The 22,439-nt window shown below is 44.6% G+C and overlaps 1 protein-coding gene and 1 long non-coding RNA gene across 2 annotated transcripts; both read left to right on the top strand.

Moving 5' to 3' along the window:
* The first annotated feature begins 56 nt into the window (after window positions 1–56).
* On the top strand, window positions 57–4,167 carry LOC121327219 (zonadhesin-like). The gene is made up of 9 exons (XM_041271106.1): window positions 57–225; window positions 584–831; window positions 1,335–1,464; window positions 1,642–1,804; window positions 2,201–2,380; window positions 2,731–2,861; window positions 3,018–3,217; window positions 3,436–3,571; window positions 3,848–4,167. The coding sequence occupies exons 1-9, from the start codon at window positions 72–74 to the stop codon at window positions 3,871–3,873; spliced, it is 1,368 nt and encodes a 455-aa protein (XP_041127040.1). The 5' UTR covers window positions 57–71; the 3' UTR covers window positions 3,874–4,167.
* An 8,868-nt stretch (window positions 4,168–13,035) lies between these two features.
* Window positions 13,036–14,943, top strand: LOC121327206. The gene is made up of 3 exons (XR_005951533.1): window positions 13,036–13,143; window positions 13,971–14,102; window positions 14,494–14,943. It is a non-coding gene; the product is annotated as an uncharacterized LOC121327206 (long non-coding RNA).
* Window positions 14,944–22,439: the final 7,496 nt, after the last annotated feature.

Genomic DNA, 22,439 nt, shown 5'->3' with positions numbered 1-22,439 from the left:
ATAGAATATTGTTTACTGTATGTGTGCATATAGATTTATAACAATATTCTATATATATTGTACCATTTGAAATGCTCCAGGCTGGTGATACCTGGATCACTGCCCATTGTGCCCAGACATGCAGATGTGGAGAAGGAGCACAGATCCAGTGTGATCCCTACAGCTGTGAAGCAGGGTCAATCTGCACCCTAAACAACAAAGGACAGTTCAGATGCAAACCTACAGGTATGCAAGGCTTCTACAGACAGGCTTCAAGACACATTTCTTTAAGCACAGTCAATTGGTTGTTTGGTTAGCAAAGAGGACTAACAAATCTAATTTAACTATAAAACCTGACAGCTATGTTGCTTACCTGTTTCATTTTCCATTGCCCAGATATTTTTGTATGATTTTCCAATGAGAATGTTTTCTACAGTAGCATGCAATGTTGTGTACTTGCTCATGGGAGGATGGAAGGAATGACAAATGTTGTGTTTGCATGATATTCCAATATGAATGGTACTCAAGACAATATGCTGCAGTGTTAAATTGGATTGTGCTGAATTGCAGTCTTGATTTTGTCTTATTTGATTGGTGTTTTCAGGGTTTTCGAGGTGCTCTGTGAATGGGGATCCCCATTATTACACCTTCGATGGGCTTCTTCACCACTTCCAAGGCAATAAAACCTACACACTGGTCCGCACCTCAGATCTGCCCCAGAACCTGCCAGCATTCCACATAGCGGGCAGGAATGAACCCGTGAAGGAGAATAAAAAGCTTACTAACCTCTGGGAGCTCAGAGTGGAGGTGTACAACCACACAGTGCGGCTGCAACAGAAAAGGACAGTTTTGGTACGCTGGTGTCTCTACAAGCATATGGCATGTTAGCTATAATAAAGCAGCATCTGCTCTTTTTAACAATTGCATAACCATAAAAGTAATTGTAGCTAACAAAATAATTCCATAAACCTTCCCCATTTTGCACTTCCATTGGCTACATAGGTCTTAAATTGATTATTGACAGGAAAGAAGCTCTAGAGGAAATGACCCAGGAAGTGCAGGTAGTCTAAAAGTACTGCTTGCAAACAGAGATTTCTTTAACTTAGAGCAGCAGCAGATATTACATTTTAAAATGAATATATATGTTTGCTAAAAAAGTGTTTCTTTCAAAACTGCACATTTGAGCCCAATATAATGAACAGATGAGCATGGCAGAGAATATTTAGTCGGGTACAATTACTTAACATAAGCTTGGCAGGCAGGGCACATCCTACCCTCACAGGTGCTGCAGTATCTAAGGGATTTCCACACAACGTCCGCACGCATGGCAATCTGTTCATCTTTCTTCCCTCCAGTTGGACGGTGAGAGAGTGTTCCCTCCAGCCTTCCCTCACGATGGACTCCGAGTCACTCTCAGATCCTCCAGGTTATTCCTGGAGACAGACTTTGGCTTGTCGGTGGCCTTTGATGGAGCAGAGAATGCAGGTAACTTGCTGCCCCTGTGCGGTTTTTCAAGCATCACGTCAAACACAGCGTTGCGCTTGTATTGGCGGAAAAGTCCAGTTTAAGCTGTCTGCAAATTGAATGGAGACGTCTTAATTAAGCTGGTCTTTAATTTCACTGGAATTGATTCTGTGTTTTCTCTTTTCTTTCCTTTATTAGATATAACCCTTCCCAACACGTACAAGAAAAGAGTAGGGGGCCTGTGTGGAGATTTTGATGGAAAGTACAAAAACGATTTTAGGAAGCCAGATGGCACCCGAGTTACAGATGTGAATGAGTTTGGAGAAAGTTGGAACGATCAGAAGAGTGCTTTGATCATCAGGTACGAAGAACACAGCTTTGAAATTCTACTCCTTTGAATAACCATTATCGCTTTTGTATAATCTTAGTGTCATTTCTTTCCCTGGTACTACAATATGTGTTTGACTACATGGGCCACATTTATCAAGATAAAAGTAAAACTGGTAATCTTACACAACAAGCAACAAACAACTTGGAAGGTTCATGTAAGGCTTTAAAATCATGCAGATTTTTTTTTTAGTAATGTGACATTTCCAGTTTTATTGTTCTTTAACAAAAAATTGCATTTTGGTGCCAAAACCATGGCCTGTATTTTCCATTACAGGCAACTTGCTGGTAACTTGCAAACTCCATAGTAGAAACTCTGGCCCATAGCGTCTGTCTAACAGTAATTTGATTCTCCATTACTGGTTCACAGCAGGCCAAGGGCAGCTCCAGAGGAACATGCTGATGATCCTGAGCTGAATACTGGCAGCATCACTGAGTGCGCAATGCAGATAAGTGTGATCACCAGCTCCCTCTACTGTGGAGCAATCTCCGACCCCCTGGGTCCGTTCCAGCCCTGTCACCACGCAATTCCACCTGAAGTGTACCAAACGTGAGTACATCAAGTAGACAGGGAGTGAGATAATACAGCATCAATAACTTGAATGGGATTTTAAACCATTTCAAAGACTGCAGTGCGGTCTAGATTGCTCTAGGCAGTCTCAGTGTCCTTCTCTTCTGCATGACACTGTTCAGCAATGCACACTAAAAATGAAGAATTATCAATGTATTGCAAAATACCAGTAAGTAGGGCATGGGATGTCAGTCAGATTCCTTTCATGTAAAAATGAATAATGCTCTGAAGATTTCAGGGTTAGGATTTTATGGAACGATGTGCCAAAGTATCAGTACTTTATTAAGCATATGCCAGTTTCCAATTGAATTGTGTTGTGTCTCTTTTAGGAACTGTGTCTTTGACCAGTGCTCTTTATTCAATGACACTGGAATGCTGTGTTCCAGTCTGGAGCAATATGCACTGGCCTGTCAGGAAAGAGGGATTGCCTTAGGAAACTGGAGAGAAAGAACCCCTTGTGGTAATAACTAAAAACTACCATTTATAAATACAGTATGCTTAAGATATGTTATAGTTTCACCCCACAATTGCAGGGCTAGTCTGCCCAATGAAACCCTGCACAGAAGAGAACAGCTTTGTCCCTTTCAGCTTGAAGAGTCATGTTTATCTTCCACAGAGAGGAGGTGCCCAGTGAACAGTCAGTACAGAGCCTGTGCCACTGCCTGCCCTGCCTCTTGCGGGGACCTGGCTGCCCCTTGGGACTGTGAAGCCCCGTGTCTGGAGGGCTGCGAGTGTCTGCCTGGCTTTGTGCTCAGTGGCCTGGACTGTGTGCCCTACAAGGAGTGTGGCTGTCTCTACCAGAACATGTACTACAAGGTAAGCACTGCGCTATATTCTATTGTAATGTCTAGCTTCTGCAGATGAACCAGACTTCGTTAAGGAGCAGATAAAGTGGCTGCTGCTCTCTGCAGACACACCTATCTGCCACTCTAAGTGCAGCAGTGCATGACTTCATTTGAATCACTTTATGCAGCAATGCTGCTGGAGTTTGTTTCACAGTGCACTGTGAACAATCCCTTTGTGTTTCCATGCAGGCTGGTGAGAGTTTCATCACAGTGGATTGCACTCAGAACTGCACCTGCACTCACACTTCAGTTCACTGTGTCCCAATGCAGTGTGCCACCAATCAGATCTGCACCACCGCCAGCTTCGTTCGAGGATGTTACAGTGGTAAGAAAGGCTCACAGTCGGGGGCATGTTCTTGGTTGGCTGCTTGTTTTTAACATTGGAACACAGAATGCCACGTAAAAAAAAGGGCAGAGCTCAATCCTTTTTTAATTTAGAAAGAAAAGTAGCAGGGACTTATTTTTGTAGTGAAACAAGATAATAAACAGCTGAGTGTTTGTAGTAATGAACAAGTCTTATAATCTTAGAAACCTGTAGACCTGTAAATGCATGACTTGTTTGCAACCCTTTTCTCAGTTTGCTGTAACCTTTCCCTTGTAGGGCTGCAGGGGAATGATCTGTTGTGAAGGGGAGGAGTGTTTTTACTGACCACAATGAGTACTGGAAAACCATCACACAGGCTCCAAACTGCCAGGGAACCCAGACAAACACACAAGCTACTAACCCTGCATTTCATGAGAACACAAACAAATAATCTTATAATAATAATAATAATAATAATAATAATAATAAAATCAGGAATGTGTGGAGTGATTTTTCTTTTTTAAAACTTATTAGCATTCTGTTAAAATGAAAGCTGTTTTGTAGGTTCATAGTAGTGGAGCACTTGTAATTGCATTTAATAAACTCTTTCTTTCTTAATATCTCTGAGTCTTTTCTTTATTAGCATGATTGGTGTTATTATATGATTATTGCAGGACTGAACAGTAGCCCAAACAAGTTTCTCACTGTACATATAGGATCGTTTCTCACTGTACATGTGGGATAGAGATACTCACCCTCAAACACAACCACTTCCATCTTAATCTGAATATAGAAAAACAAGAGCAATCTTACACAATCCTGTCTAAACCAGTCATCCAGCCATAAAATCAGCAACACAAATAGAACAGAATGTGAACACTATGACTGTGACTGTTTATAGTAGTGGAGCACTTGTAATTGCATTTAATAAACTCTTTCTTTCTTAATATCTCTGAGTCTTTTCTTTATTAGCATGATTGGTGTTATTATATGATTATTGCAGGACTGAACAGTAGCCCAAACAAGTTTCTCACTGTACATATAGGATCGTTTCTCACTGTACATGTGGGATAGAGATACACAATCACCCTCAAACACAACCACTTCCATCTTAATCTGAATATAGAAAAACAAGAGCAATCTTCCACTACACAATCCTGTCTAAACCAGGGTCATCCAGCCATAAAATCAGCAACACAGTGAATAGAATACTGAACATGAACACAGGAACTGCCTCAGTGAGGTGTGACTGCACATGAAACACAGGAACTGCCTCAGTGAGATGAATACTGCACATGAAACACAGGAACTGCCTCAGTGAGATGAATACTGCACATGAAACACAGGAACTGCCTCAGTGAGGTGAATACTGCACATGAAACACAGGAACTGTCTCAGTGAGATGAATACTGCACATGAAACACAGGAACTGCCTCAGTCAGTGAGGTGAATACTGCACATGAAACACAGGAACTGTCTCAGTGAAACACAGGAACTGAATGAATACTGCACATGAAACACAGGAACTGTCTCAGTGAGGTGAATACTGCACATGAAACACAGGAACTGTCTCAGTGAGATGAATACTGCACATGAAACACAGGAACTGTCTCAGTGAGATGAATACTGCACATGAAACACAGGAACTGTCTCAGTGAGATGAATACTGCACATGAAACACAGGAACTGTCTCAGTGAGATGAATACTGCACATGAAACACAGGAACTGTCTCAGTGAGATGAATACTGCACATGAAACACAGGAACTGCTGCACATGAAACACAGGAACTGTCTCAGTGAGATGAATACTGCACATGAAACACAGGAACTGTCTCAGTGAGATGAATACTGCACATGAAACACAGGAACTGTCTCAGTGAGGTGAATACTGCACATGAAACACAGGAACTGTCTCAGTGAGATGAATACTGCACATGAAACACAGGAACTGTCTCAGTGAGATGAATACTGCACATGAAACACAGGAACTGCCTCAGTGAGATGAATACTGCACATGAAACACAGGAACTGTCTCAGTGAGATGAATACTGCACATGAAACACAGGAACTGTCTCAGTGAGATGAATACTGCACATGAAACACAGGAACTGTCTCAGTGAGGTGAATACTGCACATGAAACACAGGAACTGCCTCAGTGAGATGAATACTGCACATGAAACACAGGAACTGTCTCAGTGAGATGAATACTGCACATGAAACACAGGAACTGCCTCAGTGAGATGAATACTGCACATGAAACACAGGAACTGTCTCAGTGAGGTGAATACTGCACATGAAACACAGGAACTGTCTCAGTGAGATGAATACTGCACATGAAACACAGGAACTGCCTCAGTGAGGTGAATACTGCACATGAAACACAGGAACTGTCTCAGTGAGGTGAATACTGCACATGAAACACAGGAACTGCCTCAGTGAGGTGAATGCTGCACATGAAACACAGGAACTGTCTCAGTGAGATGAATACTGCACATGAAACACAGGAACTGCCTCAGTGAGATGAATACTGCACATGAAACACAGGAACTGTCTCAGTGAGGTGAATACTGCACATGAAACACAGGAACTGTCTCAGTGAGATGAATACTGCACATGAAACACAGGAACTGTCTCAGTGAGATGAATACTGCACATGAAACACAGGAACTGTCTCAGTGAGATGAATACTGCACATGAAACACAGGAACTGTCTCAGTGAGATGAATACTGCACATGAAACACAGGAACTGTCTCAGTGAGATGAATGACATGAAACACAGGAACTGCCTCAGTGAGGTGAATACTGCACATGAAACACAGGAACTGTCTCAGTGAGATGAATACTGCACATGAAACACAGGAACTGTCTCAGTGAGATGAATACTGCACATGAAACACAGGAACTGTCTCAGTGAGATGAATACTGCACATGAAACACAGGAACTGTCTCAGTGAGATGAATACTGCACATGAAACACAGGAACTGTCTCAGTGAGAATGAATGAAACTGCACATGAAACACAGGAACTGTCTCAGTGAGGTGAATACTGCACATGAAACACAGGAACTGTCTCAGTGAGATGAATACTGCACATGAAACACAGGAACTGTCTCAGTGAGATGAATACTGCACATGAAACACAGGAACTGTCTCAGTGAGATGAATACTGCACATGAAACACAGGAACTGCCTCAGTGAGGTGAATACTGCACATGAAACACAGGAACTGCCTCAGTGAGATGAATACTGCACATGAAACACAGGAACTGCCTCAGTGAGATGAATACTGCACATGAAACACAGGAACTGTCTCAGTGAGGTGAATACTGCACATGAAACACAGGAACTGTCTCAGTGAGATGAATACTGCACATGAAACACAGGAACTGTCTCAGTGAGATGAATACTGCACATGAAACACAGGAACTGCCTCAGTGAGGGGAATACTGCACATGAAACACAGGAACTGTCTCAGTGAGGTGAATACTGCACATGAAACACAGGAACTGTCTCAGTGAGGTGAATACTGCACATGAAACACAGGAACTGTCTCAGTGAGATGAATACTGCACATGAAACACAGGAACTGTCTCAGTGAGATGAATACTGCACATGAAACACAGGAACTGTCTCAGTGAGGTGAATACTGCACATGAAACACAGGAACTGTCTCAGTGAGGTGAATACTGCACATGAAACACAGGAACTGTCTCAGTGAGGTGAATACTGCACATGAAACACAGGAACTGTCTCAGTGAGATGAATACTGCACATGAAACACAGGAACTGTCTCAGTGAGGTGAATACTGCACATGAAACACAGGAACTGTCTCAGTGAGGTGAATACTGCACATGAAACACAGGAACTGTCTCAGTGAGATGAATACTGCACATGAAACACAGGAACTGCCTCAGTGAGATGAATACTGCACATGAAACACAGGAACTGTCTCAGTGAGGTGAATACTGCACATGAAACACAGGAACTGTCTCAGTGAGGTGAATACTGCACATGAAACACAGGAACTGCCTCAGTGAGGTGAATGCTGCACATGAAACACAGGAACTGTCTCAGTGAGATGAATACTGCACATGAAACACAGGAACTGTCTCAGTGAGGTGAATACTGCACATGAAACACAGGAACTGTCTCAGTGAGATGAATACTGCACATGAAACACAGGAACTGCCTCAGTGAGGTGAATACTGCACATGAAACACAGGAACTGTCTCAGTGAGGTGAATACTGCACATGAAACACAGGAACTGTCTCAGTGAGATGAATACTGCACATGAAACACAGGAACTGTCTCAGTGAGATGAATACTGCACATGAAACACAGGAACTGTCTCAGTGAGATGAATACTGCACATGAAACACAGGAACTGTCTCAGTGAGATGAATACACATGAAACACAGGAACTGTCTCAGTGAGATGAATACTGCACATGAAACACAGGAACTGTCTCAGTGAGATGAATACTGCACATGAAACACAGGAACTGTCTCAGTGAGATGAATACTGCACATGAAACACAGGAACTGTCTCAGTGAGATGAATACTGCACATGAAACACAGGAACTGTCTCAGTGAGATGAATACTGCACATGAAACACAGGAACTGTCTCAGTGAGATGAATACTGCACATGAAACACAGGAACTGAGTGAGACTGCACATGAAACACAGGAACTGTCTCAGTGAGATGAATACTGCACATGAAACACAGGAACTGTCTCAGTGAGGTGAATACTGCACATGAAACACAGGAACTGTCTCAGTGAGGTGAATACTGCACATGAAACACAGGAACTGTCTCAGTGAGGTGAATACTGCACATGAAACACAGGAACTGCCTCAGTGAGATGAATACTGCACATGAAACACAGGAACTGCCTCAGTGAGGTGAATACTGCACATGAAACACAGGAACTGTCTCAGTGAGATGAATACTGCACATGAAACACAGGAACTGCCTCAGTGAGGTGAATACTGCACATGAAACACAGGAACTGTCTCAGTGAGGTGAATACTGCACATGAAACACAGGAACTGTCTCAGTGAGATGAATACTGCACATGAAACACAGGAACTGTCTCAGTGAGGTGAATACTGCACATGAAACACAGGAACTGCCTCAGTGAGGTGAATACTGCACATGAAACACAGGAACTGTCTCAGTGAGATGAATACTGCACATGAAACACAGGAACTGTCTCAGTGAGATGAATACTGCACATGAAACACAGGAACTGAAGGTGAATACTGCACATGAAACACAGGAACTGTCTCAGTGAGGTGAATACTGCACATGAAACACAGGAACTGTCTCAGTGAGATGAATACTGCACATGAAACACAGGAACTGTCTCAGTGAGATGAATACTGCACATGAAACACAGGAACTGTCTCAGTGAGGTGAATACTGCACATGAAACACAGGAACTGTCTCAGTGAGGTGAATACTGCACATGACACAGGAACTGCACTGCACATGAAACACAGGAACTGTCTCAGTGAGGTGAATACTGCACATGAAACACAGGAACTGTCTCAGTGAGGTGAATACTGCACATGAAACACAGGAACTGTCTCAGTGAGGTGAATACTGCACATGAAACACAGGAACTGTGAGATGAATACTCAGTGAGTGAGATGAATACTGCACATGAAACACAGGAACTGTCTCAGTGAGGTGAATACTGCACATGAAACACAGGAACTGCCTCAGTGAGGGGAATACTGCACATGAAACACAGGAACTGTCTCAGTGAGGTGAATACTGCACATGAAACACAGGAACTGCCTCAGTGAGGGGAATACTGCACATGAAACACAGGAACTGTCTCAGTGAGATGAATACTGCACATGAAACACAGGAACTGAGTGAGATGAATACTGCACATGAAACACAGGAACTGTCTCAGTGAGGTGAATACTGCACATGAAACACAGGAACTGTCTCAGTGAGATGAATACTGCACATGAAACACAGGAACTGCCTCAGTGAGATGAATACTGCACATGAAACACAGGAACTGTCTCAGTGAGATGAATACTGCACATGAAACACAGGAACTGCCTCAGTGAGATGAATACTGCACATGAAACACAGGAACTGCCTCAGTGAGATGAATACTGCACATGAAACACAGGAACTGCCTCAGTGAGGGGAATACTGCACATGAAACACAGGAACTGTCTCAGTGAGATGAATACTGCACATGAAACACAGGAACTGCCTCAGTGAGGTGAATACTGCACATGAAACACAGGAACTGCCTCAGTGAGGGGAATACTCAGTGAGGTGAATACTGCACATGAAACACAGGAACTGTCTCAGTGAGATGAATACTGCACATGAAACACAGGAACTGCCTCAGTGAGGTGAATACTGCACATGAAACACAGGAACTGTCTCAGTGAGGTGAATACTGCACACAGAAACTGAAACACAGAAACTGCCTCAGTGAGATGAATACTGCACATGAAACACAGGAACTGTCTCAGTGAGGTGAATACTGCACATGAAACACAGGAACTGTCTCAGTGAGATGAATACTGCACATGAAACACAGGAACTGTCTCAGTGAGATGAATACTGCACATGAAACACAGGAACTGTCTCAGTGAGATGAATACTGCACATGAAACACAGGAACTGCCTCAGTGAGGTGAATACTGCACATGAAACACAGGAACTGTCTCAGTGGGATGAATACTGCACATGAAACACAGGAACTGAAAGGTGAATACTGCCCAAGAAACACAGGAACTGTCTCAGTGGGATGAATCTGCACATGAAACACAGGAACTGTCTCAGTGAGATGAATACAGTACATTCTCTGTTTAGGCATTTCATTCCAATTACTGTGGTATTACTGTTGTCTACAGTTGATAAAAGTTTCTTTGATTCAACTGTGCTTCAAATTCCTCAGAGCTCTTAGAAAACATCAAAGATAAAAGCCTGTTGGCATTGTAAGAATGCCTGAAGCCGCAACAGATCGTCAGACAGCTTTCCTGTGTGATCTCAAAGAACCAGACGGGAATGAAGACGTGAAAGAGAAGTCAAGTCCAGCACATTTCAGACAGTGTGTCTTTCTTCAGCTGGATGCAGTGTCTTGTGAATAGTGTTGTTGATAATTACACAGCCTGTTCTTTAACAGAGCGTGTGCTTAACATTTCCTCATTGTTTAGGTGTTATCCATTACAAAGGTTTACCCATTCTGACAGTCCCAGAAGAAAAGCAGGAACAGAAACTCATGGTTGGGTTATTAAATACAGTAATGACATAGCCTGGCTTTAAAAAGAGCCAGAGGCATATTGCTTTGCAAAGAACAAGCAGGGACAAGAAAAACACTTTCACAGCAATCACGAAGGTACAGGCCTTCCACAGAAAACGTATTAGAGCCAAATAGCATACACTGTGTGGCAGAAGGGCAAGCCGGAAGAATTTACAATACTATCTGGGGAGAGGTGAGGGACTGTGTTACTTTACAATACTCGCTGGGGAGAGGTGAGGGACTGTGTTACTTTACAATACTCGCTGGGGAGAGGTGAGGGACTGTGTTACTTTACAATACTCGCTGGGGAGAGGTGAGGGGCTGTGTTACTTTACAATACTCGCTGGGGAGAGGTGAGGGACTGTGTTACTTTACAATACTCGCTGGGGAGAGGTGAGGGGCTGTGTTACTTTACAATACTCACTGGGGAGAGGTGAGGGGCTGTGTTACTTTACAATACTCGCTGGGGAGAGGTGAGGGACTGTGTTACTTTACAATACTCGCTGGGGAGAGGTGAGGGGCTGTGTTACTTTACAATACTCGCTGGGGAGAGGTGAGGGGCTGTGTTACTTTACAATACTCGCTGGGGAGAGGTGAGGGGCTGTGTTACTTTACAATACTCGCTGGGGAGAGGTGAGGGGCTGTGTTACTTTACAATACTCGCTGGGGAGAGGTGAGGGGCTGTGTTACTTTACAATACTCGCTGGGGAGAGGTGAGGGGCTGTGTTACTTTACAATACTCGCTGGGGAGAGGTGAGGGGCTGTGTTACTTTACAATACTCGCTGGGGAGAGGTGAGGGGCTGTGTTACTTTACAATACTCGTTGGGGAGAGGTGAGGGACTGTGTTACTTTACAATACTCGCTGGGGAGAGGTGAGGGACTGTGTTACTTTACAATACTCGCTGGGGAGAGGTGAGGGGCTGTGTTACTTTACAATACTCGCTGGGGAGAGGTGAGGGACTGTGTTACTTTACAATACTCGCTGGGGAGAGGTGAGGGACTGTGTTACTTTACAATACTCGCTGGGGAGAGGTGAGGGACTGTGTTACTTTACAATACTCGCTGGGGAGAGGTGAGGGACTGTGTTACTTTACAATACTCGCTGGGGAGAGGTGAGGGACTGTGTTACTTTACAATACTCGCTGGGGAGAGGTGAGGGACTGTGTTACTTTACAATACTCGCTGGGGAGAGGTGAGGGACTGTGTTACTTTACAATACTCGCTGGGGAGAGATGAGGGACTGTGTTACTTTACAATACTCGCTGGGGAGAGGTGAGGGACTGTGTTACTTTATAATACTCGCTGGGGAGAGGTGAGGGACTGTGTTACTTTACAATACTCGCTGGGGAGAAGTGAGGGACTGTGTGACTTCCACTGACAGTGCTAAACATAGGGATAGGGATGTTAGTGATCAGAAAAAGTTCTTTATTTTTTCTAAAGCAAAGTAGGTAGGACTAAGAAACCAAACAAAATAAGCAGACAGTAAACTGTTTATGTACTGCAAAGTGTACCTTTAACAAAGTTTAAATACATTTTATAAGTTCCTGGAAATGTTTGAAGCCTATAGATTTCAGTTTCAGGGTAAGTATACTGCATGTCGGTAAAGCATTACAAGAAGCCAGGTTGAAAGGTTAGTTGTTAACCTGCCTCTGCGATCTGTGTGTGTTATTTGCTTGTTGTGCTTGTGACATAAGCTGTGGGTGGGAGAACTATCATCTGGGCCAGCCTTGAGGTGCGATCAAGGGCTGAATGAAACAGCAGACTAGCAGAGGTTCACTGAACTTCGCTTTCATGTGGAGTAGATCTTCCCAAGCTTGTATCATGTGTTGTGCTTTGCCATGATTCCCCATGGTTTTTACAATACTACACCATTCCCATCTGGGATTGACCAGGCTTGCATGTACTATACTGTGCTTTTGCTATAGTTTACTACACATTTACCATGGTATACCACAGTTAAAGGGCTAACGAATTGCCCTATTTTATGCACTAAGCAAGGCCAATTTAAAGGCTGCATGTAAACAAAATCAATCAGTGAATGAAAAGAGGTAGAGAGTTCCGTAGTGCATGGAAACAAGAGGCTTCCTTGTTCTTTGTTTTTGTCAAAGCAAACTGACACCTTTAATAATAGGAGTGGCTATACAGATTCCTGTGAGGAAAGATTAAAACAAGAGGTTTCAAATCTTTTCTAAGATTGCAACCACGTGAAACTGGAAGAGAATACAGCTCCCATCTCCTGCTGTCACGATGTGGATAATTTTCCTGTGGCTTCTTACCCAACACACGGATAGTCAGACCACAGCAGGTAAGCAGCCTTATATCAGTAAACACATTGCAGTGTGGTTGTTTCACCCTATTAACTAAAGCGTTAAGTCTCATGATCTGTGTTTATGCATTTATTAATATTATTTGTGAAGGCAGGAAACACAGCTGCTGGTTTGCAGGTAGCCATTCTGGTTCAAGAGTGGTCTAAAATATTGTTGGACCAGGGCTTCAATTAGAGTCTCTTTCTATAGTTTATTGAAAGGGGGTTATACAGTGGGGCCTCTATTCTATATAGAACTGTATCACAAAAGAAACATTCCTGTTTCATGATTCTTGTGTTGCTAAGATCTAGTATTGATTTATATATGCATATAGAGTTATTCTTAAAAATGTAATTTGAGCATAGTTCATACAAAACCTGATTAATAGATCACAAGACTTCAAACTACTATGATCTAGTAAAAATTTCACAACCTGCTAATGCAAATCTCACAAGTTATTTTCACTTCTACGAATACTTTGTAGCGTTCGTGGGCGTCTGTCCTCACAGATTCCCAGAACCATATTACTTTCTATGTCTTGTAGTGAGTGACTGTCAACATGCACAGCTTTGCTGTTGTAGTAAAGAGGATACATGGGTTAAAGCAGTGAAAGAGTGCAATGTATTAAGTAATCTAGTTCCACTTCTGGTTTTTAATGCCATAGCAGTATGTTTGCAAATAAATGAAGCAGAGAGATATTTGTTTTTCAGTAACTATTTCTAACTTTTTTTTTTTAAGAGAGAACCTAAATATTTCTTTATAATTTTTCATACACTGTGAAATAGGTTAGATTGTACTGAATTTGAACTTTACTTTTTCTGCGCAGGACAGTGTTCTGTGTTCCCTACACTATGCTGTGCTGGATGGAATAACGCCTGTCAGAGGGGAGGCTGCTATTGTGATCAGCAGTGTCTTCAAAGCAAGGACTGCTGCAGTGATTATATCAGCACATGTGTAGGTGAGGGGAGCTGGCTTCAGGGTTTAAGAAGCACAGCGTGGCTTGTAGTTTCACGTGCTCCAGGAAGACAGTCCTGCAAAAACTAATTTAAAAAATTGGTACAGTTTTGGGCCACCATTTTGGGGAAGATAAATTATTTATATATTATTACAAAGTAGAATCAGCCACATTAAAATGGATATTTAAAAAAAACATGATATCTCAGTAAAGTTAGAAAAAATGACGAAGTTAAAAATACAATTGGGACTAACTAATCCATTCGTAATATATGTTCATGTTGATCTAGCTGTCTTTATGTCTATCAACAGTATGGTACCTGGCCTTTTTGAAGCATTCTGTGATTCAAATGTATTCTGGGTAAATAAATGTTTCTATATGTTTTCTAATGCAGGAACACAGACAGTAAGAACATCTGTATCAACAACTATACCTCCCATAAAGCCATCTACACAAACAACAGCAGTGCTCACAAGTGACACATCAGCACTACCAGGTGGAACAATACCATCTGCCAGCCTGTCATCTTCCACCTCCAGCACAACCAGCAATACAATGACTACAAGCACAACCAATAATATGCTGTCTACCCTTAAGTCCACAAATACCACCATGATGAGCTCAACTATGAGTACACTGCCTACTCTCCACTCTACACATACAACCCTGAGTCCAACTATGAATACAACAACTCTCACTACATCTGTGCCAGTCACCACTATGAATATAGTACCTACCCTCAAACCTACAGACACAGCCACTCTGAATACATCTACTCCTGTGACCACAACAGAAACACTGCCCACTCTCCACTCTACAGACACAACCACTCTGACTACATCTACTCCTGTGACCACTGTGGAAACACTGTCCAATCTCCACTCTACAGACACAACCACTCCGACTACATCTACTCCTGTGACCACTATGGAAACACTGCCCACTATGGACTCTACATACACCACTATTCTAACTACATCTATACCTGTGACCACTGTGGAAACATTGTCCACTCTCCACTCTACAGACACAACCACTCTGACTACATTTATCCCTGTGACCACTGTGGAAACATTGCCCACTCTCCACTCTACAGACACAACCACTCTGACTACATCTATCCCTGTGACCACTGTGGAAACACTGCCCACTCTCCACTCTACAGACACAACCACTCTGACTACATCTATCCCTGTGACCACTGTGGAAACACTGCCCACTCTCAACTCTACAGACACAACCACTCTGACTACATCTACCCCTGTGACCACTGTGGAAACATTGCCCACTCTCCACTCTACAGACACAAAAACTCTGACTACATCTACTCCTGTGACCACTGTGGAAACACTGCCCACTCTCCACTCTACAGACACAACCACTGTGGCTACATCTACTCCTGTGACCACTATGGAAACACTGCCCACTACTAACTCTACAGACACCACTATTCTGACTGCATCTACTCCTGTGACCACTATGGAAACAATGCCCACTCTCGACTCTACAGACACAACTACTCTGACTACATCTACTCCTGTGACCACTATGGAAACACTGCCCACTCTCCACTCTACAGACACAAAAACTCTGACTACATCTACTCCTGTGACCACTGTGGAAACACTGCCCACTCTCCACTCTACAGACACAACCACTGTGGCTACATCTACTCCTGTGACCACTATGGAAACACTGCCCACTCTTGACTCTACAGACACAACCACTCTGACTACATCTACTCCTGTGACCACTATGGAAACAATGCCCACTCTCCACTCTACAGACACAACCACTCTGACTACATCTACTCCTGTGACCACTATGGAAACACTGCCCACTCTCCACTCTACAGACACAACCACTCTGACTACATCTATCCCTGTGACCACTATGGAAACAATGCCCACTCTCCACTCTACAGACACAACCACTCTGACTACATCTACTCCTGTGACCACTATGGAAACACTGCCCACTATTGACTCTACAGACACCACTATTCTGACTACATCTATCCCTGTGACCACTGTGGAAACAATGCCCACTCTCCACTCTACAGACACAACCACTCTGACTACATCTACCCCTGTGACCACTATGGAAACACTGCCCACTCTCCACTCTACAGACACAACCACTCTGACTACATCTATCCCTGTGACCACTATGGAAATACTGCCCACTCTCCACTCTACAGACACAACCGCTCTGACTACATCTATCCCTGTGACCACTATGGAAACACAGCCCACTACCGACTCTACAGACACCACTATTCTGACTACATCTATCCCTGTGACCACTGTGGAAACAATGCCCACTCTCCACTCTACAGACACAACCACTCTGACTATATCTACTCCTGTGATCACTGTGGAAACACTGCCCACTCTCCACTCTACAGACACAACCACTCTGACTACATCTACTCCTGTGACCACTATGGAAACACTGCCCACTCTCCACTCTACAGACACAACCACTCTGACTACATCTACTCCTGTGACCACTATGGAAACACTGCCCACTCTCCACTCTACAGACACAACCACTCTGACTACATCTACTCCTGTGACCACTATGGAAACACTGCCCACTCTCCACTCTACAGACACAACCACTCTGACTACATCTACTCCTGTGACCACTATGGAAACACTGCCCACTCTCCACTCTACAGACACAACCACTCTGACTACATCTACTCCTGTGACCACTATGGAAACACTGCCCACTCTCCACTCTACAGACACAACCACTCTGACTACATCTATCCCTGTGACCACTATGGAAACACTGCCCACTCTCCACTCTACAGACACAACCACTCTGACTACATCTACTCCTGTGACCACTATGGCAACACTGCCCACTATTGACTCTACAGACACAACTACTCTGACTACATCTACTCCTGTGACCACTATAGGAACAATGCCCACTCTCCACTCTAAAGACACAACCACTCTGACTAAATCTACTCCTGTGACCACTATGGAAACACTGCCCACTCTCCACTCTACAGACACAACCACTCTGACTACATCTACTCCTGTGACCACTATGGAAACACTGCCCACTCTCCACTCTACAGACACAACCACTCTGACTACATCTATCCCTGTGACCACTATGGAAACACTGCCCACTCTCCACTCTACAGACACAACCACTCTGACTACATCTACTCCTGTGACCACTATGGAAACACTGCCCACTCTCCACTCTACAGACACAACCACTCTGACTACATCTACTCCTGTGACCACTATGGAAACACTGCCCACTCTCCACTCTACAGACACAACCACTCTGACTACATCTACTCCTGTGACCACTATGGAAACACTGCCCACTCTCCACTCTACAGACACAACCACTCTGACTACATCTATCCCTGTGACCACTATGGAAACACTGCCCACTCTCCACTCTACAGACACAACCACTCTGACTACATCTACTCCTGTGATCACTATGGCAACACTGCCCACTATTGACTCTACAGACACCACTATTCTGACTACATCTATCCCTGTGACCACTATAGGAACAATGCCCACTCTCCACTCTAAAGACACAACCACTCTGACTAAATCTACTCCTGTGACCACTATGGAAACACTGCCCACTCTCGACTCTACAGACACAACCACTCTGACTACATCTACTCCTGTGACCACTATGGAAACAATGCCCACTCTCCACTCTACAGACACAACCACTCTGACTACATCTACTCCTGTGACCACTATGGAAACAATGCCCACACTCCACTCTACAGACACAACCACTCTGACTAAATCTACTCCTGTGACCACTATGGAAACAATGCCCACTCTCCACTCTACAGACACAACCACTCTGACTACATCTACTCCTGTGACCACTATGGAAACACTGCCCACTCTCCACTCTACAGACACAACCACTCTGACTACATCTACTCCTGTGACCACTATGGAAACACTGCCCACTCTCCACTCTACAGACACAACCACTCTGACTACATCTACTCCTGTGACCACTATGGAAACACTGCCCACTCTCCACTCTACAGACACAACCACTCTGACTACATCTACTCCTGTGACCACTATGGAAACACTGCCCACTCTCCACTCTACAGACACAACCACTCTGACTACATCTACTCCTGTGACCACTATGGAAACACTGCCCACTCTCCACTCTACAGACACAACCACTCTGACTACATCTACTCCTGTGACCACTATGGAAACACTGCCCACTCTCCACTCTACAGACACAACCACTCTGACTACATCTACTCCTGTGACCACTATGGAAACACTGCCCACTCTCCACTCTACAGACACAACCACTCTGACTACATCTACTCCTGTGACCACTATGGAAACACTGCCCACTCTCCACTCTACAGACACAACCACTCTGACTACATCTACTCCTGTGACCACTATGGAAACACTGCCCACTCTCCACTCTACAGACACAACCACTCTGACTACATCTACTCCTGTGACCACTATGGAAACACTGCCCACTCTCCACTCTACAGACACAACCACTCTGACTACATCTACTCCTGTGACCACTATGGAAACACTGCCCACTCTCCACTCTACAGACACAACCACTCTGACTACATCTACTCCTGTGACCACTATGGAAACACTGCCCACTCTCCACTCTACAGACACAACCACTCTGACTACATCTACCCCTGTGACCACTATAGAAACACTGCCCACTCTCCACTCTACAGACACAACCACTCTGACTACATCTACTCCTGTGACCACTATGGAAACACTGCCCACTCTCCACTCTACAGACACAACCACTCTGACTACATCTACTCCTGTGACCACTATGGAAACACTGCCCACTCTCCACTCTACAGACACAACCACTCTGACTACATCTACTCCTGTGACCACTATGGAAACACTGCCCACTCTCCACTCTACAGACACAACCACTCTGACTACATCTACTCCTGTGACCACTATGGAAACACTGCCCACTCTCCACTCTACAGACACAACCACTCTGACTACATCTACTCCTGTGACCACTATGGAAACACTGCCCACTATTGACTCTACAGACACAACCACTCTGACTACATCTACTCCTGTGACCACTATGGAAACAATGCCCACTCTCCACTCTACAGACACAACCACTCTGACTACATCTACTCCTGTGACCACTATGGAAACACTGCCCACTCTCCACTCTACAGACACAACCACTCTGACTACATCTACTCCTGTGACCACTATGGAAACACTGCCCACTCTCCACTCTACAGACACAACCACTCTGACTACATCTACTCCTGTGACCACTATAGAAACACTGCCCACTCTCCACTCTACAGACACAACCACTCTGACTACATCTACTCCTGTGACCACTATGGAAACACTGCCCACTCTCCACTCTACAGACACAACCACTCTGACTACATCTACTCCTGTGACCACTATGGAAACACTGCCCACTCTCCACTCTACAGACACAACCACTCTGACTACATCTACTCCTGTGACCACTATGGAAACACTGCCCACTCTCCACTCTACAGACACAACCACTCTGACTACATCTACCCCTGTGACCACTATGGAAACACTGCCCACTCTCCACTCTACAGACACAACCACTCTGACTACATCTATCCCTGTGACCACTATGGAAACACTGCCCACTATTGACTCTACAGACACCACTATTCTGACTACATCTATCCCTGTGACCACAATGGAAACACTGCCCACTCTTGACTCTACAGACACAACCACTTTGACTATATCTACTCCTGTGACCACTATGGAAACATTGCCCACTCTTGACTCTACAGACACAACCGCTCTGACTATATCTACTCCTGTGATCACTGTGGAAACACTGCCCACTCTCCACTCTACAGACACAACCACTCTGACTACATCTACTCCTGTGACCACTATGGAAACACTGCCCACTCTCCACTCTACAGACACAACCACTCTGACTACATCTACTCCTGTGATCACTATGGAAACACTGCCCACTCTCCACTCTACAGACACAACCACTCTGACTACATCTACTCCTGTGATCACTATGGCAACACTGCACACTTTCGACTCTACAGACACCACTATTCTGACTACATCTATCCGTGTGACCACTATGGAAACAATGCCCACTCTCCACTCTACAGATACAACCACTCTGACTACATCTATCCCTGTGACCACTATGGAAACACTGCCCACTCTCCACTCTACAGACACAACCACTCTGACTACATCTACCCCTGTGACCACTATGGAAACACTGCCCACTCTCCACTCTACAGACACAACCACTCTGACTACATCTACCCCTGTGACCACTATGGAAACACTGCCCACTCTCCACTCTACAGACACAACCACTCTGACTACATCTACCCCTGTGACCACTATGGAAACACTGCCCACTCTCCACTCTACAGACACAACCACTCTGACTACATCTACTCCTGTGACCACTATGGAAACACTGCCCACAACTGACTCTACAGACACCACTATTCTGACTACATCTATCCCTGTGACCACTATGGAAACAATGCCCACTCTCCACTCTACAGACACAACCACTCTGACTACATCTACTCCTGTGACCACTATGGAAACACTGCCCACTCTCCACTCTACAGACACAACCACTCTGACTACATCTACTCCTGTGACCACTATGGAAACACTGCCCACTCTCCACTCTACAGACACAACCACTCTGACTACATCTACTCCTGTGACCACTATGGAAACACTGCCCACTTTCGACTCTACAGACACCACTATTCTGACTACATCTATCCCTGTGACCACTATGGAAACAATGCCCACTCTCCACTCTACAGACACAACCACTCTGACTACATCTACTCCTGTGACCACTATGGAAACACTGCCCACTCTCCACTCTACAGACACAACCACTCTGACTACATCTACTCCTGTGACCACTATGGAAACACTGCCCACTCTCCACTCTACAGACACAACCACTCTGACTACATCTACTCCTGTGACCACTATGGAAACACTGCCCACTCTTCACTCTACAGACACAACCGCTCTGACTACATCTACTCCTGTGACCACTGTGGAAACACTGCCCACTCTCCACTCTACAGACACAACCACTCTGACTACATCTACTCCTGTGACCACTATGGAAACACTGCCCACTCTCCACTCTACAGACACAACCACTCTGACTACATCTACTCCTGTGACCACTATGGAAACACTGCCCACTCTCCACTCTACAGACACAACCACTCTGACTACATCTACTCCTGTGACCACTATGGAAACACTGCCCACTCTCCACTCTACAGACACAACCACTCTGACTACATCTACTCCTGTGACCACTATGGAAACACTGCCCACTCTCCACTCTACAGACACCACTATTCTGACTACATCTACTCCTGTGACCACTATGGAAACACTGCCCACTCTCCACTCTACAGACACAACCACTCTGACTACATCTACCCCTGTGACCACTATGGAAACACTGCCCACTCTCCACTCTACAGACACAACCACTCTGACTACATCTACCCCTGTGACCACTATGGAAACACTGCCCACTCTCCACTCTACAGACACAACCACTCTGACTACATCTACTCCTGTGACCACTATGGAAACACTGCCCACTCTCCACTCTACAGACACAACCACTCTGACTACATCTACTCCTGTGACCACTATGGAAACACTGCCCACTCTCCACTCTACAGACACAACCACTCTGACTACATCTATCCCTGTGACCACTATGGAAACACTGCCCACTCTCCACTCTACAGACACAACCACTCTGACTACATCTACTCCTGTGACCACTATGGAAACACTGCCCACTCTCCACTCTACAGACACAACCACTCTGACTACATCTACTCCTGTGACCACTATGGAAACACTGCCCACTATTGACTCTACAGACACAACCACTCTGACTACATCTACCCCTGTGACCACTATGGAAACACTGCCCACTCTCCACTCTACAGACACAACCACTTTGACTATATCTACTCCTGTGACCACTATGGAAACATTGCCCACTCTTGACTCTACAGACACAACCACTCTGACTACATCTACTCCTGTGACCACTATGGAAACACTGCCCACTCTCCACTCTACAGACACAACCACTCTGACTACATCTACTCCTGTGACCACTATGGAAACACTGCCCACTCTCCACTCTACAGACACAACCACTCTGACTACATCTACTCCTGTGACCACTATGGAAACACTGCCCACTCTCCACTCTACA

Source organism: Polyodon spathula, chromosome 14 (assembly GCF_017654505.1).
Source record: "Polyodon spathula isolate WHYD16114869_AA chromosome 14, ASM1765450v1, whole genome shotgun sequence".
Taxonomy (NCBI): Eukaryota; Metazoa; Chordata; class Actinopteri; order Acipenseriformes; family Polyodontidae; genus Polyodon; species Polyodon spathula.
The sequence above is the reverse complement of the archived record's forward strand: the minus strand, read 5'-3'. Positions and strand labels throughout refer to the sequence as shown.

Coding starts and splice junctions, on each gene's coding strand:
- LOC121327219 (XM_041271106.1), top strand. CDS start 72: ATGCTCCAGGCTGGTGATACCTGGATCACTGCCCATTGTGCCCAGACA. Junction 832..1,334: donor AACAGAAAAGGACAGTTTTG/GTACGCTGGTGT, acceptor TCTTCCCTCCAG/TTGGACGGTGAGAGAGTGTT. Junction 1,805..2,200: donor AAGAGTGCTTTGATCATCAG/GTACGAAGAACA, acceptor ACTGGTTCACAG/CAGGCCAAGGGCAGCTCCAG.